General features: G+C 34.9%; 2 protein-coding genes and 1 pseudogene across 3 annotated transcripts; 2 read left to right on the top strand and 1 right to left on the bottom strand.

Moving 5' to 3' along the window:
• The first annotated feature begins 442 nt into the window (after positions 1-442).
• LOC143619277 (GDSL esterase/lipase At4g10955-like) lies at positions 443-4,327 on the top strand. Its single transcript, XM_077091245.1, has 3 exons — positions 443-460; positions 2,101-2,184; positions 3,116-4,327. Exons 1-3 carry the CDS (start codon positions 450-452, stop codon positions 4,068-4,070), a joined length of 1,050 nt encoding a protein of 349 aa, XP_076947360.1. The 5' UTR covers positions 443-449; the 3' UTR covers positions 4,071-4,327.
• Positions 4,328-5,471: 1,144 nt separating this feature from the next.
• Positions 5,472-15,106, top strand: LOC143619348 (uncharacterized protein At4g10930-like; annotated as a pseudogene). The gene is made up of 16 exons (XR_013151173.1): positions 5,472-5,538; positions 5,642-5,728; positions 6,923-7,017; positions 7,104-7,194; positions 7,291-7,343; positions 7,456-7,537; positions 7,720-7,829; positions 7,916-7,981; positions 8,061-8,269; positions 8,352-8,597; positions 8,998-9,060; positions 9,190-9,268; positions 9,996-11,049; positions 11,726-11,800; positions 11,868-12,782; positions 14,503-15,106. The product of XR_013151173.1 is annotated as an uncharacterized protein At4g10930-like (transcript).
• A 1,810-nt stretch (positions 15,107-16,916) lies between these two features.
• On the bottom strand, positions 16,917-18,573 carry LOC143619276 (putative E3 ubiquitin-protein ligase RHA4A). The gene is made up of 3 exons (XM_077091244.1): positions 17,960-18,573; positions 17,796-17,878; positions 16,917-17,372 (listed from the first exon to the last, which is right to left on the bottom strand). Exons 1-3 carry the CDS (start codon positions 18,203-18,205, stop codon positions 17,027-17,029), a joined length of 675 nt encoding a protein of 224 aa, XP_076947359.1. The 5' UTR covers positions 18,206-18,573; the 3' UTR covers positions 16,917-17,026.
• Between the last annotated feature and the right edge of the window lie 779 nt (positions 18,574-19,352).

Raw genomic sequence — 19,352 nt, 5'->3', positions numbered from 1 at the left:
TAAACCTTTTGTTTTAAGTTTGGTACCGTAACAAACGCAATAAAAACACTGAGTGGCATCGTGTTGACTCGTCGCTGTTACGTTCGGATTTACTGGCCGGAATACCATAACAAACGTAACTGACTTCGAAGAAATTCGCATTGATCCGCTATCGCAACAGTCGGGTTTTATCGCACATACCAACCGAAATACCGAATGCATGTCAATACACCGTTACAAGGCAGCGGGTACAAAACTACTAAACTAGTTAAATATAAATAACTAAATGTTTAAAGGAAAAAGTAACCATAGATGACGTAACACACCATGATGTTGCTTGTAGAAAGTCCCAACTAACAAGGCCAGGAGGGAGTTATTCGTTCACCCAAAATAATAATATATTGATTTCAAAATCCGTCGTCCAGTTTTCACCGATCGGAGATCCATACGGCATCCAGATCTTCTTCCCGATGAGTCTCAGGTACATTTTGATTTTTATTTCATCTCTTTTGTATTATTTTATATATAAACACTAATTACTTGCTATATATTGTTGGATTCTCAGACCGAAATTTTATGACAAATTGAATAATTTTGTGAACGATCTCAATTTTGCAGTTATTAAAAATTACGCAATTATAAATGCCCGATCTTGGTTACGCAGTCAAATTGAAAATTTTTTATTATATGGTTTCAAAATTGGTTTTGGTCAGGGGGGATTGCATTCTGTATCGATGATCCAATGCATTTGTGTGCTGTACATTACAATCCGTGTTGTACAACTCGCTAGTCAGTCAGTGGGGTACTCACTAGCAATTAAATCGGATTGGAATTTTTATACATACACTTTTGAAAAATTAAATATTAATGTTCACATAAATACTTTAAACATAACATTAAAATCCATGAGAAAATCAACGTGTGATTGCCTTTCAAAAATAAAAAAAGTACAAAAAGGCCTGATTTTTTACGGATTTGGGCCGTTTTTTGACTGAGTTTGACCAACTACCGACTAATATCATCGATTAGTAAAAGGTCAATAAGTAACTCCCCGACTACTGACAAGTCTCCGATTAATAACGGTTTTTGCAACACTGTTTACAATGTTTGGAGTTCAAATTGTTTCCATTTGCAGGAAATAGATCTTTGATACATATCTTTGTAGGAATGTGATCCTCCCACACCACCCCCACATGCCTATACGGCTCGTATAGGCCTATACGGTCGTATAGGGTATACATGCCTGACAATGGGACAAAAAAAACAGCCTTTTGCAGCCTATACGACCGTATAGGCATTAAATGTCTCGTATTGCATTCAGACAAAACCATAAAAGCTATACGGTCGTATAGGGCTATACGACCGTATAGAAAATAAAAGCTATACGGTCGTATAGGGCTATACGACCGTATAGAAAACATTTGCAGAAACATTCAGACTGCCTTAATCGCTGCCGGAAAACGATTTAAAAAAACCCTCAAATTTTGGGGTGCATTTTTATTTTAATGTATGTTGACTAGATGACAAAAAAACCTCAAATTTTTATTATATGTAAGCAACAAGTATGCCTAGACAGTCTTGAGCTTTTGACGAGCTAAGCTTGAGCTCAACATTTAAACCCGTTAAGATAAATGAACCAAATACGACCCGTATAAATAACATGTATTGTATATATGGTCATCATTTTTTTTTAAAAAAAAGTGTCTATAAACGAGCCAAATACGACCCGTATAAATCACATATATTGTATATATGGTCATCATTTCTTTTTTTAAAAAAGGTGTCTATACGGCCGTATAGGCCTATAAGACCCGTATAGGCCTATACGAGGCACAATAAACGATGACAGACAACCTCTGACACGATTCAGGTCCTATACGACCGTATAGCCCTATACGAGCCGTATAGGACAAAAAATGGTGTATGAAGATCCAGGGTGGTGTGGGAGAATCCTTTGCCATCTTTGTATGCTGCTGATTTGTTTTTATATTGTAGAATTAGATATATTTATTAATCATTATTAGCTGCTTCATTGTGATCTGACTTCAACCAAAATGCATTTTGAATTTATGATTTGGTTAACATATGTTTATTTGTTTTGTACTTGTTGTTAACTTTCAGTAAGATTGAGAATCAGAATGACATATATTCAGAAAGGGAAAGTTTTGAGCTTTCTGGGCCCACACATCTGACTAGCATTGACTGGTAATGTTTTTTGCCTTTTGTTTATTAATAGATCATTGTTCAAATCATGAAACAGTTTTTACTTTTTACCATTTGCATAGCCATTTTTGGAATGTTATGCATCTGATGACCCTCAAACAGTTGCTAATAAAAAATGCATTTTCAACCTGTTTAGTTGTTAGTCATGTTTTTATCTATAACAGGTCAAATTGGTATGATAACAAAACTAAGCCATCAACGAAGCGGATTGGTAACTTTAGTGTACTTTTAATGCATACAACCTCCTAAACTACAAGAAAACATATTATTATTGTAATAATATAGTTTCGGCTATAACGGAATAGCCGACGTAATCGGACCGAAATAACCGAACCCAATAAAAAACTGACGGTTTGGCTTTAAGTTTAAAACAAAAACTGGTTTTTTGGTTTCGACCAAAAAATGAAAAAACCGAACCCAATGAAACATTGGTGGTTTGGTTTTATGTTTTTTTTTTCTTAAAAACAAAGCGGTTTTTGTTTTTTATCAACCAATTAACCAAAACAGAGAAAACCGAACCAGACCAAATTAACCAAGGAATAACCGATTTTAAGTAATGTATAAGAAATTAGTGTAGCCCAAAAATTTGATCCCAAATGTGTAGTTTTTTTTATCAATTAATTTTCAATTTACAAAAAATTTACTGCTTGAAGTTTCCAGTCCAAATTAATTGTATTTGTTTTTTTTTTCTTTTTCTGGATCAGAGTTTTCAAGCCTAAATGGTAAAACCGAAACTGAATGGTTTTGAAAAACCCAAAGACCAAATATTCGGTTTGAGCCCAAAAACGACCCATGCACACTCAGTTGCTTATTTCTACCCTCAAAAAGTTATTCATTTTGACATGTTTATGAACCCACCAAAATTTACAGATTTGAAATAAATCAAAGTAGTCTAAATGTCAAATGACAACAGGACCAATCCAGACCATCGAAGGTCCGTTGCAGCATGCTTGGTTCAAGGAGTATACATCTTAGAGCGGGACCGCCAAGCATCAGCAGCTCTTGCTCCTCCATGGTGGATCTTCTTCCAGTTTGACTTACAAAGTCAACTCATAGACGACTCCGATTCATGTATCTTCGGTGCTATCTACAAATCCAAACACCCGCCTTCACAACACACCCCATCTTATGTCATTGCTTTCCGTGGCACATTAATAAGAGGCAATGCTTTCACTAGGGACCTAGAACTCGACATCCACATTATTAAAAACGGGCTGCATTTAACTTCACGATTCGAGATCGCGATGCAAGCTGTTAAAAACCTGGTTGCAAGTCAAACATCAAATTCAAAGTCAAACATTTGGTTGACAGGTCATTCGTTAGGATCGGCCATGGCATTACTTGCAGGAAAAAGAATGGCAAAAACCGGGATTTTTTTAGATTCGTATCTTTTAAACCCACCGTTTTTTTCCGCACCGCTTGAAAATATTAAAGACCCGAATATCAAACATGGGATCCGGATCGCTAGCAGTTTTCTCACTGCGGGACTTGCTGTTGCTGCAAAGCTCAAGAATGCAAACCAACAAAGAAACATGGCGGAAGATTCATTTCTTGCATTGGCTGGGTGGGTCCCGTGTTTATGTGTGAACCCGATGGATCATATATGTTCGGAGTATATCGGGTATTTTGAACACCGGAAAAAGATGGATGAGATTGGAGCGGGTGGGGTCGAACGGTTGGCAACACAACATTCGATTTCGGGTGTTTTCTTGAGTGCAATTGGGAAAGAATCTCATGAACCGCTTCATCTTCTTCCTTCGGCTAATTTGACCGTTAATCTGACTCCTGCCGTTGACTTTAAGGATGCTCATGGACTTCATCAGTGGTGGAGGTGTGATCAGCATTTGGAGACTAGAGTCTATAGTTGACCGGATGGTTAAAATTGCTGCATTTGTGTTGACTTCTTTGTCTTTTTGACTTTTGAGGTCAACCATTTTAAGCTTTAGTAATTAAAAGTCTGATTATTTGTTGTGAGAAAGTTGACTCTTGTTCAATTATTTGACCATGTTTAGCTGATTTAACATATGGGTTGGACATGCTAGGTTGACTTTGTAACTACTTATCGATATATGTATGTTTGTTAGGAGCTTAGGATAGTTAACAGGTTTCATGTTAAATGAAATGATTTATCGAAACTCGGAAGTCAGATTGCTTAAATAACCATCATATATGAAGATAAAATTGTTTAAATTTCTTCATTTTAGCAGATTATAAGTTCTTTTACATTTCAAGGCGACATTGGAATGGTGTGGTTATATTTTAACTTTGTAAAAATGGAACTTTGATGACAAGCAAATTAGTTATTTTAATTTTGTCTTGTGACCTAGGGAGTAATTCTAACATGTTCTAATTAAGCTTAGTATTGAAGTATGTGTAGATTGAAGCACACACAAAATACTAAAACTGAATTTGACAGGAAAACAAACATATAATTAGCAAAAAAAAGAGTAAAAAGTAAAACTAATGGAAAGCAAAGGAAAAACGACCTTACAAACATTATGTAAATAAGAGCATCAACAACTCATGCGCTAGCAGCGAATATAAACGGTCATGGCTTCGTAGATATTGGAATTGTGAAAAAGTCTTGAACCACTAGATATCTAAACTCGTTCGCTTTCTTTCGAGTTCTTATCAAATCTTGATTCCTTCGAATACAATTTTGAACCTACAAACACACTCACTAATACGACTTCTAAACCTACACTATTTTTTCTCAATCTCATGTTAATGTCACTACGCCTAAGCTCCTTTAAATATAATTGTAGTTGTGGCTTTTCATTAATAGTTAGTCAAATCCTTACTTTGAAAGTGATAAGAATCCTAAAATATATATTATGAAAATTAGTAATACGTATGTTAAAATAATGTGTACAAACTAGTTAATGGGCTCAAATCGGTTCGGGTTATAAACCAGACCAGTTTAGTCAACGACCGGTTAAAACCAGATTGTCCCAAACCGGTTCAGGCTTGAAACCGGCTTTGCTTGTGTAAAAATCGAACCTATACGCATCGGTTTGGGCCGGGCTGAAAGCGGTTCGGGCACACCCTTCAAACCTGTTCTTTTATTAAACACAAACTAAACAGTAATAACTGGTCGGCTTATAAACCAGTTTACCGGTCCGTAACCGTAACCCTTCCTTTTGAGCACTTACAAATAAAACTGGGCCTCTGTATAACAAAACATAGCTGGGTTACGTTAGGCCGTTGCAAATTTGCGAAATGTTGGTCGGTGCCTGACGATTCATCAATCATACACGCTAATACACACAATCAAATCAACTTCTTCATGTTGAATCTGGAGCACAAGTATCTCCGTTGATCGCATTTAAACCCTAGGTAGGTATGCTGACAGATGAATAAACTCCCAAGTTTGTGATTTAATTTCTGTTAACAATCATGAAATTCGACTTCGTTCGGTGCTAATTGCTCTATTTTGCAGTTAATTTTATGCAAACATATGGATTTTGAGTTTTTTAATGACGCAGTACAGGATGATTACGCCTTTGGAGCTGAAGATTTTAATAATGTCAGTATCTGTTATGTTTGATTTAGTTTTTGTTATATTGATCACTAGAATTTGATTGATATAATTACTTGTTCTGCCCCAAATTCAACTTCAAAATTGGTATAATTGCTATAGGAATATGTCAATAGAAATGATTATATATTATATGTATGCTAGATCAGTACATCAACTGTGGCTTTTGAAACCATGGAATCGTCAGCACAAATTGATAATGTGATTAAGAACAGTTTGTTTGAGAAAACCGAGTCGTTTTGTTTATTACTTGTCACTGACCTAACTTAAACTTGCAGACATAGGTTAAGCTTAAATCTTACAAACTCTAATTAAGATCAAAATGATTTTCATGATTCGTGATAATCTGTTTTTGTTTTAGGTTACATGATGATAGATTTAGAAACCAAGGTTCTTTCTTTAACATATGTTTAAAGTTATATACATTATGTTCTTTGTATTTATAACTGTTTTGATATTTCATAATAATCCAGAATGATTTAAAATTCCTTCATTTAGTTGGAATAACAAATTCAAATTGAGTTGTTTATAACAGATAGGAAAAAAATACAAATGATAATTAATAGTGCCCCCCCCCCCCCCAAAAAAAAAAAAACAAACTTACGTTGCTGATATTGGTGCTTCATCAATAGTGGTTCTATTCATAATTCTAATAAAATCTTATTGCAGTGAAATGCATTAGTTGGGATCGTATATGAATTACCATGATGGGAAAACTTTTTATTTTTGTTTTTATCATATGAGGTAATTATTGCAGATAAATGTAAAACATAAGAAACTACATTCTAAAGAATTTCAGTCAACACTTAAATCATTGTAGAGCATGATTTTAATGTCGGTCACAATTAAAAAACAGAAGTTGCACCAATTATAAAGATGTCGCGATAGGCATAAGAGTTGACTTATAATTTTTATACATAATAATGTAAATAAATAACACATTACAGATGACATGTTGCTAAACTAGCACATGATACATATGAATCTGAAATGTGTTCCTTTAGTCCGCTTTGACCAGTGAATATTTCAGAGTCAACTTAGGCTAACACATATTTTCACCTTTTAGTATCACCCATTCAGGTTAACTTGTGGACTTACATCAACTCTCACTAACTAAATTGTATTTTTAAGTTAGAAACGAAGCCAGTGGACTAACAAAAAAAAACAATTGTAAAAATGTAGGAACAACTAGTGTTTGAGGGTGATGAAGGTCAAAGATGTGGGATTTGCATGGATGTTGTTGTTGATAGAGGCGTCTTGGATTGCTGTCAGCACTGGTATAGTTTCTCATATTTAACCATTGATCTTTTTTGTTGATATATTATCATTGCATATAAGTGTTGACATTGCTGTTTTAATTCAGGTTCTGTTTTACATGTATCGACAACTGGGCAAGTATCACGAACCTATGTCCACTTTGCCAGAATGAATTTCAAACAATCACTTGTGTTCCTGTGAGTTGTGCACTCTCCGTGTTTGTAATTATTAGAGTGCATTTTTTTACCAATATTTTGGTTCTAAAAGAATCCTCAAATTTGATTGTAATGAAGGTATACGATACTATCGGTGGCATCCAGCTTGATGATGGCTCATCATATTTAAGGTACTCCTTTTTCATTGGTTAATTTAGAACCACTTATTGTGCTAGTAATTTTGATATGCATAAAAAGTGGTTTAGGTTTGCAGCAGTATCTAACTTTTCCTCTCAAACGCAGTAATGATGACAATGATGAAGCTTGGAGTGTTGAAGGGAATAATAACACTCTTTCTTTTCCATCCTACTATATTGATGAAAATGTAAGTTTTATTAAAACAAAGATGTGTTGATTGTACAGTAATTTGCAAGTTAAACATAGCAAACATCCAAAAATATTAGCCAAGCTGATTGAAGTTTCTTATTTGATGCTTGTGTGACATTTTATAAAGAAGCCGATTCTTTTATTTATGATGATATTGTCTATAATACTGTTATGATGCAGGCAGTTAGTTGCTTGGAAGGAGACAGCTGCAAAATTCGAGGCCAGTCAGTAAATATTGAAGAAGATCCAGATCTCGATACTTCAATTGCTTGTGATTCATGTGATTTGTGGTATAGTTATTAATTCTGAATTGATCATATTTGTTTGTACATATGAAATATCATTTTTCACTTTACAATATCCTTTCTTGAAATAGGTATCATGCAATATGTGTTGGATTTGATACTGATGCGAATTGTGAGAATTCATGGTTGTGCCCAAGGTACTGTTAACAAGCTTTGTATGAGATATGTTCTATTTGAATATCAAATTAAAACATCATTAATATGTTGTTTACACAGGTGTATAGTTGATGAGACATCAAAACAATCAGAACCAGGGCCAATGAACCAACATGAGCATTTAGCAGGGTCCACTTTTCCTATGAACATGTCGGTATCTGTTGCTGATGCAGGAGAGACAGCTGTTGTTGTCTCAAATATTAATGGGAATCAACAGACCAATCAAGACATGTTGTCAAGTTCATATACAAGCATGGATATGGAAATTGGTATGATCATATAATATTTTTGGACATGTTGTCTATATTTTATTGTTGTGGCTAAAGATTCCGCTGGTTGTATTGCCTGAAGGGAAACAAGAGAATGAAGAAATGAGTCAAATGTTTTTGTCATCTTCAAATGTTAGTGAAGATATTTCCAAATCAGAAAAACAGTTAGATGATGTTATCAAGAAACCTAAGATAGAGGTAGTGGAACTAGATGCTTGTTTACCTCAAGGAGGGACCTCTACATTGGTTTCAGAAACAAATGAACCAAGTGTCCCTGAACCGAACATTAGTTCAGAGTTGTATGACAAGAACATCAATAACATGCCTGGTAAGTCTGCATGCATGCTTTTTTATCCATGCTATGTTTGCGGCATTGAGTGTCCTTCCTAATATTAGCAAGCATTGATAACTAGAGTCTAGAGGTGTCAAGATTGGACCCATTTATTCTCAAATAGGTCGGATTCAGGCTATTTTTATCTCTAATGTGTACAATTTAAAAAAAAATTATGAAAAGGGATCAAATGGGTTGAAAATCACTGAGTGTATTTCTCATGCATAAAACCTCCTAAATAGTTTATATTAAATCTCTCATGCATAAAACAGCAATAACATGTCTGGTAAATAAATTTCTGTAATCGTATTTGACATTCTAGTTCATAGAAAAATTATAAATTTTGGGCAAAAAGTGTTTTGTAATGCTTATGGCTTCAATATTTATGATTACCTAGAGAAAAGCGAAACAAGTGGAGAAGTGGAAAAGAAGAAAGTTTCTAAAGTGTGTAGGCAACCAGGTATGAACTCCTTCCAGGCTCTTTTCATGAAAGAGCATTATTGGGAACACTTGTTCCTTAACTAGCTTTTGGCTTTTAAATAAATTCATCATTCAACTGTTCCTTACTTTACCTCTTAATTACTTTTAGCTGACAAAAACCCTAATAAGACGAACAAAGCTAGTGGAGTCACAGCCACAGGTGCAAAGAGAAAGCAACGAGACTACAGGTTATTTTTCTCATCTGCTACTTCTTTAATGTATGACAAAGGGGATTTTGGTTGTCATAATGGAGAATGCCTATTTGATTTTGAGGTTTTCATAATTAGTCGCTGGCCAAAGGGATACAAATTGGTGATGGAATAAAAAATCGTAAAGATACCTTAATGGACACTACAATCCGGAGACATATTTTATTCTATTGATAAGACATGCATTATTAGCATTAGTATTGTATATCCGTATAACAAGACACTATGGTGTATCATAACATGCCCTACACAAGTGTTTACATCCCCTTTGATGTAATATTGCGTTTCAATGTAGATAAATATGCAAGTTCGACCTTTTTTTACCTGGAAATGGGTTAATTTGGGTTATAAATTACCCTAATGACTCAGATGGGTGACTTTTAAAACCTTAGCAACCCAAAGTGTCTCTTAAAGCTTATGACACATTAAATCACTTTCTTTTAAAAACAAAAGATTAGTATTTTCAATAATATAGTTGTAATATTATTAAATACTCGTAACTAATTCTAAAATTCATGAAAAGGGGACACGAAATGTTTTTAAAATAGCATCAAAATTCAAATATTGATGGTAGTGACAATCTTTGTGTCTCTTTGTTTTTAAATTAGCATCAAAATTCAAATATTGATGGTTATGACAATCTTTGTGGCTCTTTTTTGTATTTTTTTCTTCTATCTGATATGCTATTTGATAATACCTTTTGAAGTGCTGCGGAATGTGAAACCAATACAAAGATGCAGAATAGTACACCTTCAAAGATTGTTAAAACCGACCGAAGTCGAGTTGCTCGATCTATAAATGAAGCCAATGATTCTGGAGGTAGAATTGTGAAAAAGCGAAAGGCTGAGACTGATATAAGGGATATAGTTCAAGGAACATACCACAAGCGAGTTGGATCTGAAGAAACCTCATCTGGGCTGAGGATAAAAAAGATTATGAGGTCAAGTCAAAATAAAGAATCTTTAGTGGAAGTTCAAAATTTAAGGAAAGAAATTAGAGATGCAATACGTAACAGATCATCTAAAGAGGTTGGAAATAACCTCTTTGATCCAAAGCTTTTGGCTGCATTCAGAACTGCTTTGACTGGTCAAAGAACTGAAACAAAAAGACCACCACCGTTAGATGTTAAAGCAAAGAAGGCCTTGTTACAGAAGGGAACTGTACGTGAGAATCTAACCAAGAAAATTTACGGGATTGGTGGAAAACGGAAACGAGCATGGACCCGTGATTGTGAGATTGAGTTTTGGAAGCACCGGTGCTCAAAAGTATCAAAACCTGAAAAAATTGAAACTTTAAAATCTGTTCTTGATCTACTAAGAAAGGGTCCCGAGGTCACGGAAATCAAAAAAGAAAATAACGTAGAGACCCCTAATTTGCTTCTCTCAAGATTGTATGTTGCAGATACATCTGTTTTTCCAAGAAAAGCTGATATTAAACCACTTTCCTCCCTAACCGATAAAACTCCAGAAATAACTGGTTCCTTGATTAATAGTAAGGAGACCAAGGCTGCTATTCCATGCAAAAAGGGTGAACTTGCTACTAGGAAAGTAAACCCTAATAAAAGCTTGGAGCGATCATCCAGATCTACTGGTAGGTCCCCTAAGAATGCCCAGAAGGAGACGGGTAGTGGATCCGGTGATATTAAAGTTGATAAAAAGAAATGGGCTTTGGAGGTGCTTGCCCGAAAGACTGATGTTTCCGGAAGCAATTCTTCACAAGGACAGGATAATGCGGTGCTTAAAAGGAATTATCCTCTACTGGTATGCCAAGATTTTGTTATCGCTTCTTGCAGATAACTTTGAATTTAGGGGTGTTAACCGTGTCGGGCTGGCCGGTTGACAGGTTGCAGGTTGAAATGTTCGGGCTGAAAACAACCCGTATTTTATTTTTGTCGAAAATATTAGCCCTAACCCGCACCCACTTAAATTGTGTAACCCAAACACGACCAGTCTAACCCATTTATCTAAAGATGTCAAACGGGTTGCGGGTAATAACCGCGTTGGGAACGTGGTAATCGAGTTGCTGGATTGTAAAAAAATGGGTTAAACGGGTCATAAATGGGTTATTGGGTCGGCCTGTTTAACAACACAGGCTGGCGGGTCGACCTGATCTAAAAGGGTTAAGCAGGTCAACCCAATTACAACCTGTTTAATTATACAGATGGTCCTGAACACACCTTGGTTTTTAAACGGGTTAGGTATGTCAACACAAAACCTGATTGCGTTCATGTCGGTTGGGGTGACCCGTTGACACTTTTTGTGTCCATTCTTTTTGGATTCTATTAAATATATAATTAAAATATATAAGATTATAAAAATTGTTAACGATTTAGAAGGCTTTAAGCTTTTTGGATTCTATAAAATATATAATTAACCTTGATAGCCTTTTTGTTCAGTTTGACCTAGGCAAACCGCTTCAATTTGTTTGTTTGGACAGGCTAAACTACCGGCGGATATGCGACCAAGTTTGGCAGCTAGTCGCCATAATAAAATCCCAATTTCAGTTAGGCAGGTAATATGTGTTTTCAATGTGCATATATATAGAATGTCGGAAATGACCTGACAAATTTGTTTTATAGGCTCAACTTTACCGTCTCACGGAGCATTTTCTGAAAAAAAACTTATTCCAGTCACTCGGCCATCTGCAGAAATAGAGTTGGCTGTTGCAGATGCCATTAACATTGAAAAGGCAGTTGCCGATAGATCAAATAGTAAATTAGTATATGTCAATTTGTGCTCCCAAGAGTTACTACATAGATCAGTTACTGTGGATTCTACTACTGGCCCAGACTCGGAACCTAATACAGACTCGGACCCTAATACAGACCCAAAAACTGCAACCAATGATGATCATCCTACTAGTTCTGATGTGGATGTTGATGAAGCACTTAGAAATGCTGGTCTTTTGTCTGATTCTCCTCCAGATAGTCCACGTCCGCATGAAACTGAGGATACGAATGAAGATGGTCCTGATAATGTGTTTGAAATGGTTTCACAACCTGAGCTTGATATATATGGAGATTTTGAGTATGATTTGGAGGATGATGAGTTTATCGGTGCTAGTGCAGCTACAACCTCTAAGGCTGTTCAACAAGATGACACGAAGATAAAAATGGTTTTTTCTACACTTGACTTTGATAAGTCAAAATAGTGGTTGGCGTCTTGAGGATCATGAAAAACCAGTTGAAGTGGAAAATGCAAATGAAGATGATAAAAAGGAGAAAAGTTCAATAAATGAAGGAGGTGAAGATGAATGTGAAGAATTATATGGTCCTGATAAAGAACCTCTTATTAAGAAGTATCCTGAAATAAAGCTGCCTGATTTAGTAACTGAAAATAATAACACAGAGGTAAAAGGTGAACAAGAACCAAACCTAGAATCCAAGGCATGTGATCCACCTAATGGAAAGCCTCTTGACAAGGTAGAAACGAAGGAGAAAGCTCACGTTGACAAGAAGCAGCAGTCTGACAAGCGCAGTTCTGTGTTCAAGAAGGTTAGTATTACATTTGTTCATTGTTAGATACATCAAAATAGGTGGGTCGGGAAATGGGTCTAAAGGGATTCGGGTGGAAGCAATTAAATTGGATTGGCTCAAATACACTTTGTTGTCCGTTTCTTAGTTACATTTTTTTATATAAATAGCAAATGCATTAATTATGATTATAGAAACAATATGTTTTAAAATTTACGAGATTTAGGAGGTTGTATATACTTTGCGAAACTTGAACCCATTCGATTCGTTTCCTTTTTGTCTAGTATTTTTTTAATCCCATTTGATACAATACAACCCAAAAAAACCCATTTATACCCAAATGGGTCAAAGTTGTCACCTATATTCATTGTGGTACTTTGTTCCATAACGAGTCCCTTGACATTTTTTTGAAGGAGGTAGTGTTACTTGGATACGATAATAGTGTTTGTTACAAATATGTACAACTCAATATAAGCCAGCAAGTCAGTCCGTTACAACATGGGTATATATTGGGGTTACATAGCATGATGATCTTACAATAGTTAAAAGACCAAACTACAACAAAATAAGAACAATCAAACCTATTTTGATGGAAAACCTAATTAGATCCGGTTGCTCCGAATGACTAGATGTATCTCAGACCTTGTTGCAGCGCAACTTGTCATTACCATTCACTAAGGCTTTAATTGCCACTTTCACCACTGCCGAGAAACAATCCCACAACTCTCATAAGTTTGCTCTAATCGCCTCTAGAGTCTGTACGAATTCGTCCACATACATCAGTATGTATGAGTTCTAGTAAATCACCAGCCATTTCACTTTGTCCCGTGAAGGGTTGTTTTGTTATCTTGCCGAGCAAATATGATTCACAAAGTTTCATATAATTCGTTATCAGATGAATCTAACACACTACCATTATGGATCTTCAGTCTATTTCTCATTATGGATCTATTTGTTTTTTTGCCAAGCCTAGGTGTCACGTCTGACCCTATTTGTTTCACACTGATTACTTGTGTAATTTAACATATGTACTAGGGATTGATCATTCCGTGTTGTAAAACATAGCAAGCAACATTAGTAAGTTTTATAGCAAGCATCTTTAGTAAGGTTATCGGTGGCTGCTTGTTCTATACCCCTTTAGGTTCGTATGGCATTGACACTTACATTGATGTGTTGCATTGTAGCACATAATCCAACAATATTATATTAGGGTGATGTTTAGCTCTAAGTTGATATGCGAGTTTGTAAAAGGCATTTTGGAGTCTTTGTTTGATCTATGGGTTAAACTGTTAAAGTAGTAAGCATCTGGTTAAACCTCTTGAATTCCTGATGCAGCTGGTCTCTCTATCTTATGATCTCCGTTTCAAGAAAATCCACAATTGGCATTTAGATTGCTAAATTAAAGAATTTATAACCAAAAATCTCATAGGATTTATTTTATTCATGCAAAGAAAAGTCAGTTATTATACACGTAGTATAAAATTAATATTCTGAAGACAGTTTATATAAGCAATCAGTTGATTAGCATTCATTGATTAACATTCTTTCAAATAAGATAACATTGCTTAAAATTGTTGATTTTTGCAAAATATGGGTTCTTTTACGCTTTTAACAAGATACAATCTGTTTGGAATGTTGTGGCTGTATCATTATAAAACAATGGCACACTATGACAACAAACAAATTAGTACTTCTCATATTTTCATGGTTCTAGTTAAGCTTATCCTGGAATTATTTGCAGGTTGAAGCATACATAAAAGAGCACATCAGACCGTTGTGCAAGAGTGGGGTGATCACAGTAGAACAGTACAGATGGGCCGTTGCAAAAACAACCGACAAAATCATGAAGTACCATTCCAAAGATACTAGTGCCAATTTCCTCATTAAGGAAGGGGAAAAGGTTAAGAAACTTGCTGAACAATATGTAGAATCTGCTCAAAATCTTGAAAATAGCAAACAAATGGCATAAGAGTTTTTTTCGAATCGTTTATATCGTTAAGTGATGCTAGAGAAGTAGCCGAGGCCACCCAAAAGTCGTTTTCAGGTTTTGGAATATTTGAAGGATGCATATGATAAAATCTTATTGAGCTGACTGTCTGAAAAGGTCAAATTGTGTTTGTAAAAGCTTTCCGAAGAATACATGAGTACGCCTTTAGGGAGGCCGAAGAAATATAGGAGAGTCTATGCTTGAGTGGACTTGTATTTTGTGAAATAGTTAAAAAAATGTTACAATTTCTACGGCAACATTCTCAAACATGAATATATCAATTTCATAAAGCATATGTGTAACTTGTTACTGAGAAAATATGCATTCCTTGACTTTCTAAGAAGTCAAAGAATTTTAGGGGGGCAGATGGTCAAGCTGACCACAAATTTTCCAACTCCCATAACCTCTTCACTAACATATAAACTTAGCAACGCTAGGTTCTATTTTGATAGTTTGGGGGCTAGAAGCACCCAGAACAATAAAATTCTTACAAATCTCAGATTGTACATTTTTTTACAATTAATTTCTATAAATCAAATTACCATTATAATATATTATTATATTTTATATATTTTTTAATAGTATCATATAATTTAAATTTGAAGTCTAAAATTAAAAAATAAAACATTACATAAATAAAAGTAGAACGCGCATAAATAAAAGATGAAACATTTTGTACATAAAAATAAAACTTTACATAAATAAAATAATATATAAACAAAACGTTTGATTACTTCCAACAGTAATTGTTATTTAACCGGCCTGAATCCTTCTTGACCCGACATTGAGTAATTAATAAGGTAAATAAAATTATAAAGTTTTTTGTTTTAACCGTTTGAAAACGGTAATGTATTAAAATATATATCTTTTTTTAAAACTTTGATTAATTAAAGGGTGAATTAATCTTTTTTAATTGCGCCCATCACTTTGTTCGGGCTAGGTTTGAAACCCGGACCTTAATATTTCAGACTTCCCCCACGATGGGGGTCGTCTGCCAAGAGCAAACCTTCCAGCAGATGTGCCTTTGGAGGTGCTTTAAGTTTGTTGTATATGTAACTTGTATGAAAGTAGAAGGTAGAATGTGTGTTCTTAGTTAGAATCACATGTCGATACAATATGTGCCAGAAAATGTAATGTGTTTAACAGGAACTTGTATAATATATATTTGACACATTTAAACACTTACAATAGCAAAGTTCAAAATAAAAGATAGAACCAAATTCGTTTTCTGTGTTTTGGACATTTAACCGTTTCAGTCCAAGGAGGCAAAACCTTGCTATATTCAAGGCCGGCCTTTAGGGAGGGCGGGGTGGTCAACGCCCCCCGGCCCGACACTCCGTTAGGCCCAGATTTAAAAAAAAAAAAATAATTTATATGTATTTTTATGAATAACAAGATGTATATTTAATGTTTAAACTCAATTACATAACAATTAGTTTGGCTTAGTGGCAAAGATGTATTACTCTCAACCAAAAGGTTGTGGGTTCTAGTCCAATTTGAAACATGTTTAAGGTTATTTTTATATAAAACTTTTTTATACAACTCAAATCATAACCAAGTATGGCCATTTAAAAATTTAATTGTTTAAAGCTAACAAAATACTTATTTTACATGAGGCCCAAAAATATTTGTGTCTTCGGCCCAAAAATATTTTTTGCTTCTCGGAGCCGGGCCTGCTATATTAAACACAAATGGGGGGGGGGGGGGGGGTTGATCTTCAAACCATTTCAGTCCAAGGAAGCCAAGATCCGTCGAGCTTAGATTGGTTTGTAAACGAGTTGAGCCGAGCTAGCTTAACTTGTAAACAACTGAACTAAGCACGACTTCATTTGTAAACTATGAAAGAAATATTTAAACATTTGAAATATTAAACATATGAATACATTTTGTATAATTATAAAAAAAATAGCAATATTTAAACATTTGACATATTAAAAAAATAGCAATATTTAATACATATGAAGGTGGTCCACAGTGACTCGCAGAGCCCGAGGAACCAAGAATTTATATTTAGTAGAATAGGCTTTGCGATTCAAAAGGGGATAGCGACGCAGCTTGTTGCTCGCTTACCCATTATCCAGATGTAGTTCGGTTTGTGTTATATATAAAAGGATTAATATTTAAAAAAAAAAATTATATATAGCAATGAACCATTTTGTTCACTTGCCAAAAAGATGTCTTACAATGTCATGAGTCAACTTGTACATCGATGCACGCATTCATCTAGTCCAAAGAGAATTCTACCCTCCTAGCAAAATTTCCTTTCAAGCAAATTAACTCAAGAATCATGGATTTGAACATTGACAACAACAAATTCTTCATTGGGTTGAGATAACTTATTGTCCATGCTTGAACTAGATGACCCTTCAAATATGACCACACTATTTTCTGAAGGAACCCCTTGTGAGTTCGAACCCATGTTAATCACGGTGGATGATTCAGAAGCTCCCAACGGCTCGTGGTGGTCGCCTTTGGATGTGTTGACGACCGAACATCTACAAAGTGGACATGTGGTGTTTGAATGGAGCCAGTTTCGTATGCATTCGGCATGAAACATGTGTTGGCAGGATGGTATTTGATGTAGCTTTTCTTTCATCTCAAATTCGCCCAAACAAACACAGCACCTTCACATTAAATTTTCATGGAATTCCATTAGATTTTGTGACTGGTTACATCAAGTCTTGTAAATGTAAGAGATAAATAGTCCATGAGGGTTTGGATCAAATACAAATTAAATTAACGTGTTAACGTACTATGAGAATCAAGTAGTGTAATTATATATACAACATAGTGTAATTATAGTGTAGTGTAGTTACACTACGATGTAATTATATAATTGCACTACTTGATTCTCACAGTTAGCACGTTAATTTAATTTGTACGTTAACTTTCCCTAGTACATGGATGATTGACATTTTTCATCAATCATATTTGGCTTTTCTTTTTTCAAACTATCATTCTTGTGGAAAAACATTTTCAGTGAAGATAGTAAGCCAGGTATAATGGTTCAAGAAGTTTGTCACACTGATATGAAGTTGTATGCTTACGTTAATTCCTTTGCGTATAAATCTTCGTCGAACGAGATCACAGTAAGCTTATCTTCAAGGTTTACCTTTGGTCCCATTTCACCCTATACGAATATATAGCCATCAATATTTTATATCTTAGAGAGAGAGAGAGAGAGAGAGGGGGGATGTTTATATATACTTACACATTGAGAGAGAGTTGAAGAGTCTTGAGCCCTTGAGGTTCTTAGATGGAATATAGATGAAGATGAAGGATTGCTTCTGCTAAAAGTCCTCTTGAGATAGAACAAGTAAAACAAGAGAAATAGTATTATGGAGAAGAGTATAGGGATGGAAAATATGAAGGCTTGGTATAACTTCATTTGAAGTGCTTGAGAATACAAGTGAGAGCTAACTCCACTACTTGTACTTGAATATTGAAGGTACCCCATTGCCTTTCTAACTGCTTTGCTTCAAATAACCAACCTAAGATCCTACTTTGGTTTCTATTTTTATAGGTAGCTAGTTTTCTTGATTGAGCACAAATCAAGTTAGAAAGTATTGAAAGAAAGAGAATATGAGTGTAGTATGGCTTGTGCTTCAAAGTTATATAAGCAATGAGAAAAGATACTTAACTAAAGACACCCTAGCTAGTGGATTGCCTGTTTCTTGATTTAGAACCTGAGTGTTTGAATGCAAGTGAAAGTTAGAATCTTTTGGTGGACAAATGTTGGGTATTATATGGGTTGTGTTTCTAAACATCAATTTTATCAGAGAATAGAAAGAGACACTTGTTTGGTATTTACATATGAAACTTGATGAAAGTGAAACCCTAGGGTATGTCAAGTTTCTTGATTGAGTGATGTACACTGTACAGTTATATGGAACAGTGGAATTTGGAATCTTTTGAGAGAAGAAGGTAATGTTTGACTGTTTATAGTAACCAAATGAAATCATATGTCAAAGGTCCAAAGACATGGTTTGATTATATACATGAGATAAGTTACAAAAAAGCAAGTGGATTTCTTAGTTGGGTGGGTAACCAAGGGATATGATGGATTCAGGTATTGGTGGGTTATATATGTTTGATAAGGTAATTATGGCTGAGTTAGATATGAAAAGGATAAAAGAGAAAAGCACAACAAAGGTGTGGAATATATATGATCACTATAAGAAATGGCTTTTGAAATCAAGCAAGAATTCATCAAAGGAAACATGATTATTATTCCCTCTCATGACAAGCTTGTATAATAGGCACTAGGTACCAAGGGACCCTCCAACACTGCACCATTATATATGTATTATGTATATCTATAGACACAATGCTTATTGATTGTAAAAAAAAAACTTTTCTTTTAATATTAAAAGCATAGAATATAGGAAGTGCTAACATGAGAAGTGTGTGTATTTTAGTGTGATGAGTATTTGCATCCATTTAGATACACAGTTATATATGTAAGCTGAATGTGTAGGCACCGTTCTTATGAGAAAACTAAAATTTTGTAACCAAAACTCATTACAAATATTGCAATTTTGGTGAGGAAAATTGGGTGCACCTTTGTACAGATTAGATGTCCGCCCGTTGTAATGTTCTAGACG

The sequence above is a fragment of the Bidens hawaiensis genome, unplaced genomic scaffold (assembly GCF_021521415.1).
Source record: "Bidens hawaiensis isolate Kalapana, Puna unplaced genomic scaffold, B.hawaiensis_p1.1 tig00002423_1, whole genome shotgun sequence".
In the NCBI taxonomy this organism is placed as follows: domain Eukaryota; kingdom Viridiplantae; phylum Streptophyta; class Magnoliopsida; order Asterales; family Asteraceae; genus Bidens; species Bidens hawaiensis.
The sequence above is the reverse complement of the archived record's forward strand: the minus strand, read 5'-3'. Positions and strand labels throughout refer to the sequence as shown.

Excerpts from the sequence above, each read along its gene's own strand:
- LOC143619277 (XM_077091245.1), top strand. Across the intron at positions 2,185-3,115 it reads CATCTGACTAGCATTGACTG|GACCAATCCAGACCATCGAA; the intron begins GTAATGTTTTTT and ends AAATGACAACAG.
- LOC143619276 (XM_077091244.1), bottom strand. The coding sequence starts at position 18,205 with ATGGGGTACCTTCAATATTCAAGTACAAGTAGTGGAGTTAGCTCTCAC. Across the intron at positions 17,879-17,959 it reads CTTCAACTCTCTCTCAATGT|GGTGAAATGGGACCAAAGGT; the intron begins GTAAGTATATAT and ends ATATTCGTATAG. Across the intron at positions 17,373-17,795 it reads TTATACGCAAAGGAATTAAC|GTGCTGTGTTTGTTTGGGCG; the intron begins GTAAGCATACAA and ends TTTAATGTGAAG.